The sequence below is a fragment of the Arvicola amphibius genome, chromosome 1, assembly GCF_903992535.2.
Source record: "Arvicola amphibius chromosome 1, mArvAmp1.2, whole genome shotgun sequence".
In the NCBI taxonomy this organism is placed as follows: Eukaryota; Metazoa; Chordata; class Mammalia; order Rodentia; family Cricetidae; genus Arvicola; species Arvicola amphibius.
The window spans coordinates 155,329,435-155,348,464 of record NC_052047.1 but is presented as its reverse complement, the minus strand read 5'-3'; the positions used below and the strand labels follow the sequence as shown (position 1 = coordinate 155,348,464).

Sequence of the window (19,030 nt, the reverse complement as noted above, 5' to 3'; positions counted from 1 at the left end):
CTTTTTTGGTTCAACCTATTTGGTGTTCCATATGTTTCTTGTACCTTTATAGAACTCTCTTTCTTTAAGTTAGAAAATTTTTCTCCTGTGATTTTGCTGAAAATATTTTTGGGGCCTTTGCACTATTTCTTCTTTTTCCTCTATTCCTTTTATTCTTAGGTTTTTGTCTTTTCATAGTTGCCAAGATTTCTGGGTTTTAGAAGAGTGTGGTGGCCGTGTCTTGCCTGGCAGGATATTTTCTGTGTGGCTGATAGGTGTCTCCACTGGGGTTACAGGTAAAATGTCTTTCTGTGTATTGGGAGCTGACACTTAGGAATAGGAATAGATAAAGATCTGAAGGGGTTCTCAGGAGGGAGGAGAGCAGAGTGTTCAACCAGTATCTCCTTATTGTGTCTTCTTAGAATGGGGTGTATGGTAAAGAGAGGTCACCCCTTAAAGTCTGCTTTAGAAATGAAAATTACATAGGGGAATTGGATCAAATCTCTAGATCCTCTCTATTCTAGAGGAACAGAAGGAAACGGAGACATCTACAGGTAGTCTACCTGTTTCCCTGCTAGTAGTGGCTATTTTATTAGTTAGTAAAGGGTGCCAGCTGGAGCTGTGGGCTTGGATAAAGCAACCAATCAGAAGAGGAAGGCTAACAGGAGAAGATCTGAGGGACCAGTGGGAGATATAGGCAGGGGAGGGGAGGAATACTTCAACAAGTGCTCTGTTTGGTAGCTAGGGATAGAGTGGGGTGTGGATGGGAGGGAGGTGAGTCTTCAGTTAACTTTCCTGTTTTCCCAACCTGATTGGCTAGTTCATTCACAGAGAATGCCTGCTAGTGTTGGAGGCTGGATACTGGCCCTTAGGCAAAAGTGGCTTGTGAGTTAGCAGTTGGAGCCTTCTAGTTTTGGGCTATTTCCCTGGCCTGTTTGGCTCGTGTGCTTACACAAATGCCTGCTGCTGCTGGAGGCATAGGATACTGGAATGAGTTGGAGAGGGAAATAGATGTTGCGTGGAGAAATCCATTATCCTTAGTGAAAAACTTAGTAAAGTTACAGATACTTTATGCAATGGTACTCTTGGGAAAACAAGCTACCACTAAAAAAATTAATGTATTCATTCAATTACACAGATTTACTTACTTTGAAAACACCCAAAGGAAACAATACCAGCATATCAAAAGGATATCTGTGTGCACTTACACCCCAGGGAGATTATTGGTATGCAACATCTAAGATACAAAATAAGCCTAGACACTGATCATTGAGTAAATTCACCTTTAACATGACATATAAACACATAGAATATTATTATACTTCCCACAATGATGTTTTCATAACATTTGCATCAAAGTTGATAAATCCCAAGATCATAATGTTAAGAGAAATAAAAGCAAAAACATAAATACTACACTATCTTCAATATGTGAATGTTAAGTGATAAACTGATTGTTAAAGGCTAAAAAGAAGTAATAAGTTCTGGTACTCCTCCATAACACAGAGACTACAACTCACTATAATGCTGTAAGATAAACATTCAATGGTTCCAAAAACCAAAGCTATAAAAGGAGAAAACATCAATTATCCTGATTGGGTAATTACATACTTGGCTAAATCTATTTAATATCACAGTAAACTATAAATTCATCATGATTATTATAAAATAATAAATGAAAATGTTTTATAAGGTCACACAGTAATTCACAGGCATTGGAATTGGGTTGGAGGTGTGTCCCTGTGACTCTACCAGGCTACATGTGCCTTTTGTGAAACATAGGTCAAGGATCATGGGGACAGACCTGATTTCTTGGCTCTGCTAAGCCATCATAAATTTGATAGAGACTTTTGCAGCCAATCTGCCTTTTTGGCAAATCCATGCCTCACCCAATGCTGTCTAAAATATCTACAGTTTATGTGGGGTGTCATTCTGTATATGTGTTGCTTTTATTTGTTAATGATTAAAGGGGAGATGATGTGGGATTTCCCCTCTGTATGCTGTGAATATGTTTTATTACCATTGATTTAAAAAGAAGATACTTTGGTCTATGGCAAGGCAGAATATTGCCAGGTTGGGAGAGATATAGAGAGAGAGTAGGCACAGTAGCTGCCAAAAAAAAGAAGGGCACTAGAACCTTACCGGTAGGCCACATGGAGATATATAGATTAATAGAAATTGGTTAATTTAGGATTTAAGAGATAGCTCGGAATATGTCTAATCTATTGGCCAAAGAGTGATGTAATTAATATAGATTCTATGTGACTATTTGGGACTGGGTGGTCAGAAAATGAACACGCAGTCCTGTCTACATACAGTGGTTTGAATGAAAAATGTTTCTCATAGGCCCATGCATCTAAACACTTGCTCTTCAGGGGTGGCACTGTTTTAGGGAGTTTGTGGGACCTTTAAGAGATGTAGTCTTGATGAAGTATGTCACTGAGGGTGGACTTTGGGGGTTTATAGCCTTATCCTACTTCCTTCCCATTTTACCCTCTTTGATTCCTGTATGTGGCTAAAATATGATCAACCATCTTTTTGCTCCTGCCCCATGCTGCCATACCCTCCTCGCTGTTATGAACCCTCAGTCTGGCACCATGAACAAGATAAGGTCTTTCTTCTACAGGCTGTTTTTGTAGGTGTATTTTATCATAACAACAGAAAAGAAACTAATAAAATATATTTTGAAACTGAAGTGACAATAATGTGTAGCTCTACCCAGTTTCTGTTCTCTGCACTCTTACAGAATTAGCTTCCAATGGATGCCGCCATCATTATTTCTACAATTATATTTGCAAAATCACTGATGTGAGCTTGAATCAGGATTGCTACATAATAGACATCCCACTGGGATGCAGAAAGCAGAGACATCTGTGTTCTCCTTAGATAGCATAGTCCAAGGTCTCATAGGAACCATGCATCATTGTCTCAAAACTGTCTGTGAGGTTCTAGCTCTATAGATCTTTGACAAACAGAACAGCCTCTCCAAATGCTTTCAGGATAATTTTCTCATTTTGCTGAATGTCATTTGAATTTCTTCTATCCACATAAATGTCCTTTTATCCATATAAATGGTCTCTGAGCCACACTATTGGTTTTACTTCTAAATATAATTTTTATTCTTAAATAGCTGGCCTCAAAAATTCTCAGACCTTTACATTCTGTATAGTGAGCACTTAATGGCTTAGTGATCTCTTCTGATATTATAGCATACATCCAAAACCCTTACAAGTCATGCCACATTCTGTTAGTTTACCTTTCCACCTGTCAAGTGAAGACAGGGTGCTCCTTCCAGAAAATGCACTTCTCACCAGACAATTGAACCAGCTGGTACCTTAATCTTGAAATTACCTTCAAATCTAGAAGGAAACTTATTTATTTCATTTTTATCACCAATTTCCAGCTTCTTAGATATAGCCTAGGCAGAAATTGTTGGTAAAAATTCAACACTATTATATTTCAAATACATAAAAATGTATTCCTGATTGTGCAAGTAAATTATGAGTAGAAAGTGGAACAGATTTGATCTGAATACCTGCACTAGCCTTAATTTTGTGAATATAATTTTCAAGGTAATTCTGGTGAGCCTTCAGGAGACAAAGATAATAGAATCTCAGTCTTTGTAGGAACTGCCTAATTATTCGTGATCAGAGTGCTTATAGTTGCACATGGACAGAAAATCAATGGCTGTTCTTAAGGGTTCAGAAAAAGAAATAAGAAATATATTGATAGAAACTAGAAGAAAGGTTTCCCTTGTTCTACAGTGGCAAAAAATAGATAAATCATTTTTCTGTAATACTGAAGAAAGCATAACTAAACAATAGTATACAAAAATTTGTGCATGCCTCTGTGTGTATGTATGTTTGCATGTATATAGGTACACACAAAAGGAGGCTCTGTGTGTATGTATGTTTGCGTGTATATAGGTACACACAAAAGGAGGCTCTGTGTGTATGTATGTTTGCATGTATATAGGTACACACAAAAGGAGGCTCTGTGTGTATGTATGTTTGCGTGTATATAGGTACACACAAAAGGAGGCTCTTTGTCAACATGGGCAGCTTCCTCAGTCACCCTTCACTAAACCCAGAGTTAACAAATACAGTTAGTTTGACTAACCTGCTTACTCCAGGGATTTCCTGTCTCCATTTAGCATGCTTTGGGATTACAGGAGGTTGGCCAAGCCCACCTGACATTGGCATGGCTTATGAATGCCAGTCTTCACACTTTCTAGGCAATTTTTTACCTGCTGAGCTACCCAGTCCTAAATCTAACCTCTTACTGTGAGAGTTCTCTAGGAATTAAATACCATTTTCATATTGATAACTCTCAAATGTATTACTTCATTTTAGTTTTAAATTGGTTCTGGGGCATCCAAAGAACCTTCATGTATAAACGCTCAAAATGCAGCTCATTTCCTCTTTCTGCTACTAACTTTATACTATTATGATATGTCTCTTCAGCCATTTACTATTTCTACTTAAGCAACTGGATTACTATTATCTCACACTTGCATCCAACACATTATTTACCTTTTAAACATATTTAAATAATCCATAATGGTAATATAAAACATTATATTTTATGTATGACTTAATTTGTGTCTGTTTCTCTGTTGATTTTTGTTTACATGCCCTGTCTGTTAGTGAAAGTAGGATATTGATGTTTCCTGTTATTACTGTGTTACAGTTAATCTCTAGATTAATGACTGCTATTGGATATATCAAAGTTTAGAGTGTATATATATATATACAAATATATATATATATTTATGAAATTATGATTTGTAACATACATAGATATACAGATATGTACAAAATCATAATTTCCTGTTTGTTAATTGCTCCTTTGGTCAACATGAGATTTTTTATCACTTTGATTAGTTTAGACATGAAGAGTGAAATTCAGATTTTGTAGTATTATATATGATTCAGAAGATTCAAACATAAATTACATCATTATATTTATTTAATAAAACATAATATTTATGATATTTATGCAAATTAAAATTCATAGGTAAAATTCCTCAAGTGATTACAAGCATTGGGAATGGTAGGAATGATGAAGAATGACTATTCTGAGTGAGGTAACCCAGATCCAAAAAAATGAACATGGGATGTACTCACTCATAATCGGTTTTTAGTCATAAATAAAGGACATCGAGCATATAATTCGTGATCCTTGAGAAGACAATAAGAAGGTGAAACTGAAGAAAAACATATAGTTATCCTCCTGGATATTGGAAGTAGACAAGTTTGCCAGCAAAAATTGGGAACTTGGGGGTGGGGTGTGTTGGGGGCAAGGGGAGATGGGGAGAGAAAAGCGTGAAGGGGAGGATGGGGAGAGTTTGGGGGAATGGGATGCTTGGGATATAGGAAGGGTGGATATGGGAGCAGGGAAGCATATATCCTAATTAAGGGTGCCATCTAAGGATTATTAAGAGACTGCTCTCCTGTCCAGAGAGCAGTAAGGGTTCCCTGCCCTGTGGGAAGTCCAAGTTCCTCCCTGCTCCATCCAGGTCCAGGAAAGTGAGCATCCAAACAGGCCAGCCCCCCCCCCCGAAAGCCAGTATGTGTAGTAGGATCCAAATCCAGTGTCATTGTCCTTGGGTTCTCAGCAGCCTTCATTGTCCGCCATGTTCAGGGAGTCCGGTTTTATCCCATGCTTTTTTTTTTAAACATTTTTTCTCATTTTTTTATTAAAAATTTCCATCTCCTCCCCTCCTCCTCCCCCAGTCCCAGTCCAGCTGGGCTTCGTAAGCTCCAAATAGATCAGCACAGTGGATGGGAGCACTCCTCGCAGTCCAGACTTCCTTGCTCATGTTTTCCCTCCTTCTGCTCCTCATTTTGGACCTTGGGAGCTCAGTCCAGTGCACCAATGTGTGGCTCTGTCTCTATCTCTGTCCATCGCCAGATGAAGGTTCCCTCACGGTCCTGACTTTCTTTCTCATTTCTCCCTCTTTCTACTCCTCATCAGGACCTTGGGAGCTCAGTCTGGTGTTCCAATGTGGGGCTCTGTCTCTATCTCCATCCATCGTCAGATGAAGGTTCTATGGTGATATGCAAGATAATCATCAGTATGGCTATAGGATCTGGCCTTTTCGGGCTCCCTCTCCTCAGCTGCCCATGGAACTAGCTGGGGGCATCTCCCTGGATACCTGGGAACCCCTCTAGAGTCAAGTTTGATAGTTCAGATTCAGACACCGCTTGTCAGACTGTTTACTCCCAAATTCTACTTTTTTCTCTTCCAGAATAATTAGATTTCAGGTAGTTACTTTGTCATTCAGCAAGACATTTAGCACCAATAGCAATTGGTCATGTCTATGAGACTAAATTCTGGAGAGAAGATTGTGCTCTGCAGTAATGTGTATAACTAGCACCTAAACTGACAAAGAAGACATTGCTCACCTCTTTTCATTTTATTTCCCTGGATAAACAAAGGAATGAATAAGAGATACTCTTACTACTCCAAAAAATGAAAGAGACAGTGGGAACAGACATTCACCCTTGCACAGCATGTAAAACATAACAGTCTAGACAGCTCATTTACACAATTCTACATGAGTTCTGCTATTTGAGAAATAGTATATATCTATGGCTTCATATTTTGTGTCCTTTCAAATAATATTTTTATCAATTCTTTAATATTTCCATATGATATGTTTGCACATAGCCACCCATCCACCAGCTCTACTCATAACTAGCCTCTCATTCTTTCCCACCAAACTTTGGGCTTTATTTTTCTGGCTCCCAGCACATAAAGTCTAATGTGTGATCCCAAACAGTCTTAGGAATGAGGCTTGTTCTGGTGTATAACTGATCTGCTTACAATCACATCACTAAAGAAAACAGAAGTTGTTAAATTCCAATAGTTCCTCAGCTAGCAATAAGTTTTTGTGACCACCTCATCCTCCTAACCTGGAATTTTTTATGGCTGAGCCTATGCAGATGTTGTATGTGCTGTCACAATCATTGAGAGCGCCTATGTATAACTGCCATGCTGTGTACAGAAAACACTCGTTGCTAGGTGTAGTCTATTATGCCTGCCTCTTAAAATCCCCCAGTCTTCTCTTTTGCAAAGATTCTTGAAGACTGGGAAAGGGGGTCTGACATGTATAATCCCAATCAAGGCTGAACAATCAGTCTCTTATTCTCTGCACATTGGACTTTTTTTTTTTTTACTTTCTTTAGGAGACTAACATTATTGTTCCACATTTGCTCTGATCTTATGAAGCTCTAGTCACCCCAAAATGACAAATTCTTACATCTCTCTCAAAACTAGTATCTCCTTTATATTTGAATCTTGGTAAGGCTTAACTGTCATCTTATGGGGTAGAGTGGTAGAGGAAATGCACACATGTTCTACTTAAAATTTGAATAATTCTGTGAGTTATATAATAGTCTATGAGAATACTGCCTGAAATGCCAAGTAAGCCAGCTGAATTTTGCTCTAAAAGGATAAGAGATTGACTAGAACATAGCCAGTATCATTAACATAAAAGAAAATGAGACTATACTGGAGCACCCAACTCGGCTGAAGTTATAAAACATGCAAAAACTCATGAGTGAGCCTAGACTAGAAACAAAGGGGCTTCCCTGCCCAGACAAGTATATATGATAGCAAACCATTACCTTGAGTCACTAAATGAAGGAATTTTCTGCTACGCATCATATAAATGATTAATTGCAAAAATTGTGTAAATCTCTAATTAAAGCTAAATGTTGAGCAGACTTCATCTTCTCAATGGCTTTCTTTAAGGCATTATGAACCTCTTTATTCCTTAAGCTATAGACAATTGGGTTCAACATGGGAACTACTATGGTATAGAACACAGATGCCATTTGGTCATTGTCCAAGGAATGACTAGAACTTGGCTGTAGATACATGAAGATTATAGTTCCATAGAATATGGTCACAGCGGTGAGGTGGGATGCACAAGTAGAGAAGGCTTTCTTCTGTCCTTCTGCTGAATGCATCCTCAGGATAGCAATGAATATGAAGGCATAGGAGGTCAAGATAACTATCAGAGCAAAAAAGACATTGAAGGATGTTATGACAAAGAGTACAATTTCATTAACATATATATCAGAGCAAGAAAGAGCCAGGATTGGAGGAATATCACAGAAGAAGTGATGAATTACATTAGAATGGCAAAAGGAGAGATCAAAGATAAACCCAGTATAGATAGAAGATTCAACTAAGCTGAACACATAGCAGCTGATCACCATGTGAGTACACACACTAGTTGTCATGGTAGTGGCATAATGTAAGGGCTTGCAAACTGCAGCATGTCTGTCAAAAGCCATGACAGCAAGTAAAAAACAGTCAACACTTGCAAAAGACACAAAGAAGAACATTTGAGCAACACATCCCCCATAGGAGATAACTTTATCCCCTGCGAGAAGCCCAGCCATCACCTTTGGAGTCACAGCTGAGGAGTAAACACAGTCTGCCAGAGAGAGGTTACTGAGGAAAAGGTACATGGGAGTGTGGAGACGGGAGTCCAGCCAGATCAACACAATCATGCCCAAGTTCCCAATTAATGTGACGAGATAGATGAGGGTGAATGTCGTGAACAGAGGGACTTCGAGTTCTGGGTTGTCAGTTAGTCCAAGGAGTATAAATGTACTCAGTCTACTGCTGTTTGCCACATGCAACATTTTGATATTGTATTTTACCTGTCAAAATCAAGAAAGGACATGAACAGGTTAATGAGTATGTCTTTCTCTGAGTGCATGAGACACTGGGTTCAATGCTCAGTAATCCCCACAAGTAAACACATGATAAAACAGAGAACACAGTGTAATGAGTTGTAGACTTATATTGCTCAAAATACTACTTAATATATAGTTAAAAGAAAATGAATAATCACTGTAGCATCTAAATATATATGATATTACTAATAACAGCAATGATGTATTCATATGTTATTGGGATAGAGAAAATGAGAAAGAAAAAATTGTTTGAACCTTATCACTCAAACAGTTCATGTAGGTAACTGTTTAACTTTCATTCAAACTTACTTAGGCAAAATAAAAATTTCACAAATATTAAATACTAGCAAGGATGGTGCTTCCAAAGCAAAACCAAACAGGAATTTTCTTTTTTTTTTTCAGTGTTACTCAACATTTAATTTTTTTTTCTATTTCTTTTTCTTTTTTTATTTTTTTTTATATTTAAAAATTTTCCATCTCCTTCCCTCCTCCTCCCCCCTCCCTCCGCTCCTCCTTCCCCTTCCCTCCCCTCCTTCTCCCCCTTCCCTCCCCTTCCCTCCACCCATACCTCCCCTCCCTCCCTCTCAAGGCCAAGGAGCCATCAGGGAGGACCTTGGACTTAGCAAACAGGAATTTTCAAATGCCGTATTGTGCTACAGCATAATCTGTTGAAGTTCAGGTTTGACCACTTACCTTATGCAACTACATAATCTCATTATAAAATAGCCTCCATAATTTTCAAAGTCCATGGTAAATATCTGCTGTAAATATGATAAATCCTTCAGCAAACAAGTGTTTAATACCAGAGTAATTCAGATTTGGGTTTATTACTCTCTTGCTCCACATGTAATCCATGAGCATACACAGTTAATGCTCTCTTCAACATATATCCTCAACACATTCCTCAGTCACTACCTCCAGGAGAACTTCTTCCACTTGGGTCATAGATGGAAAGAACTGGGACTTCAAATTAGTCCCTAGGACAGATGGGATAAAGAAACCTCATATCATATTCAAATATCTGATCTTAAAGATGGTGGGTCTGACAACTAAGTATTCAAGTTTTGTCTTTCCACAAAGAGAGCACATCTTGCTCAGACTACATTTTTTAACTGTTTGTTACTTATCTTACAATTTCACACATGTATTATATCAGTCATTCCTGTTACTCTCTCCTGTCACCATTTCTTAACTTCTTTTAACAGTGCTCAACCCTTCCTCCTCTCTATTGGTTTCTTTCCCAAATTCAAGACTTTTAATTTTGTTTTGTGACCCAGGCCATCTGAGTGACCATAAGATTTGGACTATGCATTGTAACATACTGGGATTAATGAAGGATACACACTGAAGGTAATATCTAACCCCTTTTTTGAATCTAGCAGTAATAGTTCAACAACGACGGGTGGTGTCCCATAAACCCTTCTTCATTCATGACTGTCTGTTAATGAGTCCATTCTTTGAAACTCTCAACATAACACTAGCAACAATCTTCTTTGGATCAGACACTGTTGTCCTAAGTCTGAAGATTCACACTATAAACCTAAAATTAAGCATGAGAACCTAAACAATAAATTTTTTGGTTATTATTCTAATTCTTTGTGAGTCATTATACTTAGAATAGAGCTAAACATATAAGAGAATGCCATTCTACCTGGGAAGCAAAAATAGGAAGATTGTGAGTTCAGTCTGATCTGGATGACAGAGTGAGTTCAAGGCCAGTCAGAGTAACTCAGCAAGACTGTCTAAAAATAAAAAACACTTAAAATTAAAGTAAATAAGAACATTGAGTGGGAGCAGAGAATCCCAATAAGGAGTTTATCTGCCGTGAACAGGATCCTGGGTTAATGGCCCAGTACCACAAAACAACAGAGATTGAAACACATAAGATAGAGAAAGGACAGACAAGCTTATAAAGGTACATAATGACCCAAGAAATATAGAAATGTAAGTCAGTCTGAGGGAGCAAAAGTGGCTGAGCTGTACTCTCTATGAATTTACCTAATATGAGTCTTTGAGAATTTAGCTATGACAGGCTTTTCATGGTATTTTATGAGTTAAAAGTCATAATCCATTAGTTGATGGTAAAATTAAATGATGAACTGAACCAACAAGTTAAAAATTCTGTTAAATATTATTGGTATTATTAGTAATGGTTTCCTCTTTGTTTGGTTGGTTTTGTTTGGTTTTGTGTTGTTTTGTTTTGTTTTTTGAGACAGGATTTCTCTGTGTAACAGTCCTGGCTATCCTGCAACTCACTTTGTATACCTTGAACTGGCCTTGAACTCGCAGTGATCCACCTGCCTCTGATTCCTGAGTGCTGGAATTAAAAGCATGCACCATCACCACCTGGACAGTAATGGTTTCTAACACAGGTGACAGGTGTTTTATGCTACTGCTCAGCATACTTCTTGCAAATATTAACTTATTTAAGACAAAAAATATAAGGATAAACTGTAGTGAGGGGCTGCGGGCGGTTTCCCACCGCCCTGCTCTCGGCCACCGGCTAGCTTATGCCCCGAAATAACAACACACAAATTGTATTCTTTTAAAGACTGCCTGGCCCATTATTTTCAGCCTCTTACTCACATCTTGATTAACCCATATCTAATAATCTTTGTAACACCACGAGTGGTGTCTTACCCAGAAAGATTCAGCATGTCTGACCTGGTGGCTGGCTTCATCGCATCTGGCTTCTTCTTAGGAGAGGTATGGCAATCTGCCTCAGAGAGGAGAGGCGTAGCATCTGACTGAGCCATCTACCTCACTTCCTTCTTCCTGTTCTGTCTACTCCACCCACCTAAGGGCCGGTCTATCAGATGGGCCAGGCAGTTTCTTTATTAATTATCCAATGAAATCATCAGATAGAAGACACACCTACAATAAACCTAAAAGGTAAGGGAAAGTGGGAGTACGTGGAAGCTTTACTTATTCCATGAATGTATCTGTGTTGGTGTACTTGAATGTGTGTGTGTGCGCGCACACCCACGCTCACTTGTGTGTGTGTGTAGATGTGTGTGTGTGTAGATGTGTGTTTCCTGTGTCCCAATATAAACTGTACTTCTACCTAGAAATTTCATATTCACAGAAATCCATTTAAGTACTGTAATAATGTTGCTTTAGAAACATAGGCTAAATGGCTCAACAAAGAGGAATGTGGTTGTTTATAGACTTCATTAAGTCCTTAATTTGTTTGCTTAGTGTGTCAAAACTCACTTATTGAGCACACTCCACGTCAAAAAACACTATCTTAAATATGGATTTCAAAATATATGACAATGATGCCATCTTCTATTTGGAAATATCTTTATTGCCTCTGTTAGAGTAAGCATTTGTGATTTCTGACTCTTGGTAAAAAGGTGTGAAGCCAGGAGATTGGATACTAGAAAGATAAGCTTTGATCATTCAATAGGAGAATAGTTATCCCTGTACCTTTGCACAGCAGATATTCTGTTTCTGCTGTCTGAGCAAAACATAGATTTAGCTAGAAACCTACCTTGTTCTTTAAGGGAGTTGGCACTGTGTCATTTGGGATGCAGGTGGAAGGCCCTCTCAAAGAAGGAAAGCTTCTGATGAAGAAGTTATCTCCTAATGACTAGTTGAACAACCAAGTTCTCCAGAGACAGACAGCTAAAAGAAAAAGGTCATTATTTTGTAATGGTTACAAAATAGTCTCTAACCTGTCACACAGGGATGGTGTGAGAAAAAACAGGAGGTCTCTGATTGCCCTCTGTGAAGTGTCCAGCAACTCTAAGAGGAAGGAGTACACCATTGTGAACTGGATATCAATTTTAACTGGAGATTTGTTTGACCTGGATGTTGTTGATGACTCATAATAATATGCAATTGTGAAATAAAACTTCACAAAATAGCAATTTTCTATATTTCAATAAATAAGAAAATGCCTTTGGCACATAGGCTATTCCTTCTAAAATGATGTCATATATATTCATGTTGGATACTGGACACCAATGTCTTGAATTCACAGAACTTATACATGCACAAAGTCCACAGAGAAATTGATGCCCAGGAGGACATCCACAGATCTTCATTCTATTCAGCTAGAGAAGCAGTAATTAAATTGTCTACAGAGACATACCTACATCAGTATTTTGAGGTAAAATAGCCATGCCTTACACTACCTTGAGCTTGTGTGTGTGTGTGCGCATGCACACACACATACATGCACACATTTTATTGTGTAGCTACAATAAACACAAATGAAATATCCCCTCTTAGAGGAAGTATGGAATTTCATAAGATTTTGGAAACTAAGAAACTTATAAATGTGTAAGTTTACATGATTCTCAAAGCTTAGAAAGTTACCAAATGCATGATTCCATAACTTCAGGTTGTATAAGCAGCTAGCAGTAACACAGGGAAGAGAGACTTGTAGCTCTCTACAAGGTGTATTCAGCTGTTGTGTTTCCTTTGTGCTAGTGTAAGATCCAGGCATGCAGCTGCCTTTGAGGCTCTCATGACTCTCTACTATGGGTAATATCTCATCATCCTCCTTTAAGCAGCTGCAATGTACTCATTTGTTCTTCAAGGGAGATTTTCGATGGAATTAATTTTTGGTCTGTTCCTGGAACCCCACTCCCTTCTCTCTTAAATAATTTTTTATTAATTTTTTACAACTCTTTTTTCTCCTTGCAGTCGCACCCCCAACCTCCCCTCTGCATCCTATCTACTCATTCTCATTTCTATTCAGAAAAGAGCAGACCACCCATGGATATCAACCAAACATGGCATATCAAGATGCAGGAAGACTGGGCACCTCTCCTTATATTAAGGCTGGACAAGCAATAGGGTTCCAATAGCAGGTAAAAGAGTCAGAGAGTGCCCCTGCTCCCACTGTTAAGAGTCCCACAATAAGATCAAGCTACACAACTGTAACATACATGCAGAGGGCCTAGGGCAATCCCATGTGGGCTCTCTGGTTGGTTCAGTCTCTGTGACCCCTATGTTCCCAGGTTAGTTGATTCTGTGGGTTTTCATGTGGTGTCCTTGACCCCTCTGGCTCCTAATGCTCTTTTCTTCCTCTTCCACAGAATTCCCTAAGTTCCATCTAATGTATGACTCTAAGTCTCTGCATCAGTTTCCATCAGTTGCTGGATGAAGCCTGTCTGATGACAATTGGGTTATGGAGCCTTCTCTTAGATGAAAAGATGTCCATTCATGTCTCTCTAGGAAAAAGAAATCATGCACCATGAGTCTGCTTTTATTCAATTCAAAATATGTTCCTTTTTATTACTTCTTTTAGCTCCATGTTGTTAGTTTCAGGAAAAAAAATCAAATTTGAAAATATGAATCCTTTCACGCTGCTGGTGGAAATATAAATTAGTGTGTCCACTATTGAACTCAGTCTGGAAATTCTCTAAAAGACATTGAAAGGAAAACACTTTATGATCTTGATATGCTTCTCCTCGGTATAAATGTCCACAAAATAAGTCAGCTTGCTCTAAAGATACTTTCATAACCATGTTTATTGATGATATGTTTAAAATAGTTGAGTTATAATATTATATGAATTACCAGTCAACAAATTAATAAACTATGATAGATCGATGATGATGATAGATAATAGGTAGATACGTAATAGATAGATGGGTAGACAGACAGACAGACAGACAGATAGATAGATAGATGATAGATAGGATAGTGCATTATTAAACTTTAAAGCAAGAGTAATTTATGTCATTTCTAAATTAAAATGATCCAATATGCAAGTGAAATAAAACATTCTACCAATACATTTCTCTCATATGTGATATTTAGAAGTAAAAATATATAAAAATAAAAGTGGAGAATTATATATAAATAAGGGATAAAGTAGCTAATAATGCATAATAGTGTTAGTAAATATGATCCAAATATACTCAAGACATGTACAGAGTCCTATTGAAAACAATCTACACATTCTGTAGACTTGTTCATAGAATTTCAGGTAAAGGAAATACAAAATAGAATTAACTTACAAAAGAAAGGGGTAGTAGGTTTCTGTGAGCACTTTTTTTTTATAAATATGTCTCTCGTATTAGCAGAACCTTCATTATAAAACACGAGAAATGTCATAGCATACACTGTAGTGATGAGGCGGGCAGGCCTGCTTTTCGTCCTGCCTGGCTCCTACATGGCTAGCTTTATACCCGAAATAATAACACACAAATTGTATTCATTTAAACACTGCTTGGTCCATTATCTCTAGCCTCTTACTGGCTAACTCATACATCTTGCTTAACCCATTTCTAATAATCTGTGTAGTACCACAAGGAGGTGGCTTGCCGGGAAAGATTCAGCATGTCTGACCTGATGGCTGGCTTCATGGTGACTGTCTCATTGCCTTCTTCCCAGCATTCTGTTCTGTCTACTCCACCCACCTACGTTCTGACCTATCAGGCCAAGCAGTTTTCTTTATTACTTACCTAATGAGAGTAACACATAGACAGATGACCCTCCTCCATCATTACATAATAGTGCATCTTCACATTGCTACAATAGCTTCTGATTTTTAAGAAGATTGTTTTGTGCCACTATATTTTGATTTCTTTTTTTTTTTGCATTTTAGCTCAGTCAAATTATTCTAATGTGACCAGACTGGATTCATCATGACCACAAATTCTTTGCCTCTCCTTTTCCCAAGAGTTGGTAACTCTTTCTTCATACATAAATTCTAAGTCAGACATAGATCTGGAATTAGCCAATGTAGGATGATACTTTTAAAAAAGAGGAATTTGTGAGTTTAGAGGTGATGAAGTATTTTACTTTCAGATTTTGAAAATAGTCTCTTGACACTATCCTACAAACAAGCTGCCTCAGGTACTCGAAGGCAGAATATCATATGGTGATGCAGAAAATAGACCAGACAATACCCAAGTTCAATACCAATAAAAGAGTAAAACTATCTTAGGCCTTCAAGTTCCATTGACCTTCTATAGTATAAAGAACCTCATGGGTGAAAATGGATGAAAAGAGAATTGTGTTGTTCAAATGATTATATAAAATACTAAACCATTGTCTTAAGATATTAAATTTTGAGAAAGCTTATTACACAACAATAGATAACTGATTAACCATACTGATTTTGTTTTGTTTTTCGACACAGCATTTCTCTGTAGTTTTAGAACCTGTCCTGGAACTAGCTCTTGTAGACCAGGCTGGCCTCGAACAACCATACAGATTTTTAAATCTCCTGGATTCAAATTGCGTGATGACCAGCCTGTAATCACAGAACACAAAAATGAGAGGTAACTGAATCTCTGTGAATTTACAGCCAGTCTGCCTTTCATCAGGAGTGCCAGTTCAACCAAGGCTACACAGTGAGACTCTTGTCTCCAAAAGCAAAAAAAAAAAAAAAAATTGTAACAGGAAAGAAAGGGAAAAAGTCACAAACTGAGACACTGAAAAGTTGCCTTTGCATGCAAACTAACTAGTTTTGCTATTTTCACTGTTCTGTTAACTTAGTCGAGGTATCTGACTTATAGTTTGAATTACTTTAAGACTTTTCTGTGCTTCTTTTCTATTGTATGTATTGCAGACTTTTCTGTCTTTAAAAAAAACCTTCCTCAAGACCCAGCACTACCACTTTTGGGTATATGCCCAAAGAATGCTCAATCGTACCATAAGAACACCTGCTTAACTTTCTTTCTCATGTTCTCTCTCCTTCTGCAAGAAAGTCAGGACCGTGAGGGGTGCATTCACCCATGGAGACGGTGGGACAGAACTAACGGGAGATCACCAACTCCAGTTGGATTGGGACTGGTGGAACATGAGACCAAACCAGACTCTCTGAATGTGGCCGACGGTGGAGGCTGACTGAGAAGCCAACGACAAAGGCGCTGAGCTTTGACTCTTCTGCATGGACAGGCTCTGTGGGAGCCTTCTCAGCTTGGTTGATCACCTTCCTGGACCTGGGGGGAGTTGGGAGGACCTTGGTCTTAACATAGAGTAGGGAACCCCGATGGTTCCTTGGCCTGAAGAGGGAGGGAGTGGATGTATGGGTGGAGGGAAGGGGGGGGAAGGGGGAAGGGGGAGGAAGAGGGGAGGAGATGGAAATTTTTAAATATAAAAAAATAAACCAAAAAAAGAACACCTGCTTAACTGTTTATACCAGCATTGTTTGTCATAGCCAGAACCTGGAAAGAACCTAAATGCCCCTCAACTGAAAAATGAATAAGGAAAATGTGGTACATTTACACAATGGAGTATTACACAGCAGAAAAAATAATGACATCTTAAAATTTGCAAACAAATGGGTAGATCTAGAAAACATCATTCTGAGTGAAGTAACCCAGACCCAGAAAGATTAATATCATATGTACTCTCATAAGTGGCTTTTAAACATAAAGCAAAGAAAACAAGCCTACAATTCACAATCTCCTGAGAACCGTAGACAACAATGAGACCCTAAGAGAGACATACATGAATCTAATCTACATGGGAAGTAGAAAATGACAAGATATCTAAGTAAATTGGGAGCATGGAAACTATGGGAAGGGGTTTAATGGGAGGAGTGAGAAAAAGAGGGAAGCAGAGAAAAAATGTATAGCTCAATAAAATCAATAAAAAATAAAAAAATATTTTAAAAAGACAGTGATAGGAATATAGTGCAGCTGTTGGATGGCATTTCTAACGTGCAGAAAGCTCTGGGTTCTTTCTCCAACACCACATAGAGCCAGGCTTGGTGACTTACACCTACAATCAGCACTGGAGATGTAGGAAAATCAGAAATTCAAGGTTAATGTTGGCTATATGGTGAATTGGGGCTAATCATCGTTACAGGAGACCATGTCTAAAAAGGATAATCAAAAAAACTTAAGAAAAGATATTTTGTGCTGAGCTTGGCTAAGTGTCAGTGAAACAGACTTTTTTAAGGAGTTTTTTGAAGTATCATTTCTTATTGACTTGGAGGGAAGAAAGAAGCAAGATACATACACATTGCCATATTTGCAGTAATTCTGCTTTGAAACTTTGTGTTGTTAGCAAGTATAGATTGCTACCAAGTGTCAGTAGAGCACTTGTTCTTAAGTAAATATAATCATTAAGAAAAAATATAAGCCTTTAGAAAAATAGAATAAACCAAAATAATACCTGAAAATTTTTAAATTTTTATCGATATTTTTTTAAAAAAATAACTGTTGACAATAAAAATGTATAATCTAAAATTTAAAAAATTAGGAGCATACCAAAGTCTTAATTTTCTCTACAACTTTCTTGAAAGCACGATGAACTTCTTTATTCCTTAAGCTATAGACAACTGGGTTCAACATGGGAACTACTATGGTGTAGAAGACAGATGCCATTTGGTCATTGTCCATGGAATGACTAGAACTGGGCTGTAGATACATGAAGATTACAGTTCCATAAAATATGGTCACGGCGGTGAGGTGGGATGCACAAGTAGAGAAGGCTTTCTTCTGTCCTTCTGCTGAATGCATCTTCAGGATAGCAATGAATATGAAAGCATAGGAGGTCAAGATAACTATCAGAGCAAAAGAGACATTGAATGAGGCTAAGATAAAAAGGACGATCTCATTCACATATATATCAGAACAAGAAAGAGCCAGGATTGGAGGGATATCACAGAAAAAATGATGGACTATATTAGAACGGCAGAAGGAGAGGGAGAAGGTGAAACCAGTATGTACAGCAGACTCAAACAAGCCCCAGGCATAGCAGCCAATCACCATGTGTGTACACACACTAGTTGTCATGGTAGCAGTATAATGTAAGGGCTTACAAACTGCAGCATGTCTGTCAAAAGCCATGACAGCAAGTAAGAAACAGTCAACACTCGCAAAAGACACAAAGAAGAACATTTGAGCAACACAACCCCCATAGGAGATAACTTTATCCCCTGTGAGAAGCCCAGCCATCACCTTTGGAGTCACAGCTGAGGAGTAAACACAGTCTGCCAGAGAGAGGTTACTGAGGAAAAGGTACATGGGAGTGTGGAGACGGGAGTCCAGCCAGATCAACACAATCATGCCCAAGTTCCCGATTAATGTGACGAGATAGATGAGGGTGAATGTCGTGAACAGAGGGACTTCCAGATCTGGGTTGTCAGTCAATCCCAAAAGGGTAAACTTAGTCACTTTAGTGCCATTCTCCAAGTATGACATTTTGAAATTGTGTATCACCTGTCCAAACAAAGAAAATAAATGTATTGCTGATTCATAGAAATTGATGCCAGAGAACTCCTGTTATTCAAATGACATTGTCTGCATAATCTCACTACTAAATCAGGATTCTCAATAACTTTTAGACTGCCTTAATTTTATCACTTCCTTACAGTGTAATCTCTAGAGCCCTCTGCAGGGTATCTGTTAGTTCCCAACAGC

At 38.2% G+C, this 19,030-nt stretch overlaps 2 protein-coding genes across 2 annotated transcripts; both read right to left on the bottom strand.

The window, feature by feature from the left end:
* Nucleotides 1-7,658: 7,658 nt before the first annotated feature.
* On the bottom strand, nucleotides 7,659-8,639 carry LOC119819497 (olfactory receptor 5B2-like). Its single transcript, XM_038337731.1, has one exon. The coding sequence runs from the start codon at nucleotides 8,637-8,639 to the stop codon at nucleotides 7,659-7,661; it is 981 nt and encodes a 326-aa protein (XP_038193659.1).
* Nucleotides 8,640-17,863: 9,224 nt separating this feature from the next.
* On the bottom strand, nucleotides 17,864-18,811 carry LOC119819794 (olfactory receptor 5B2-like). The gene has a single exon (XM_038338088.1). It carries the CDS (start codon nucleotides 18,809-18,811, stop codon nucleotides 17,864-17,866), a length of 948 nt encoding a protein of 315 aa, XP_038194016.1.
* Nucleotides 18,812-19,030: the final 219 nt, after the last annotated feature.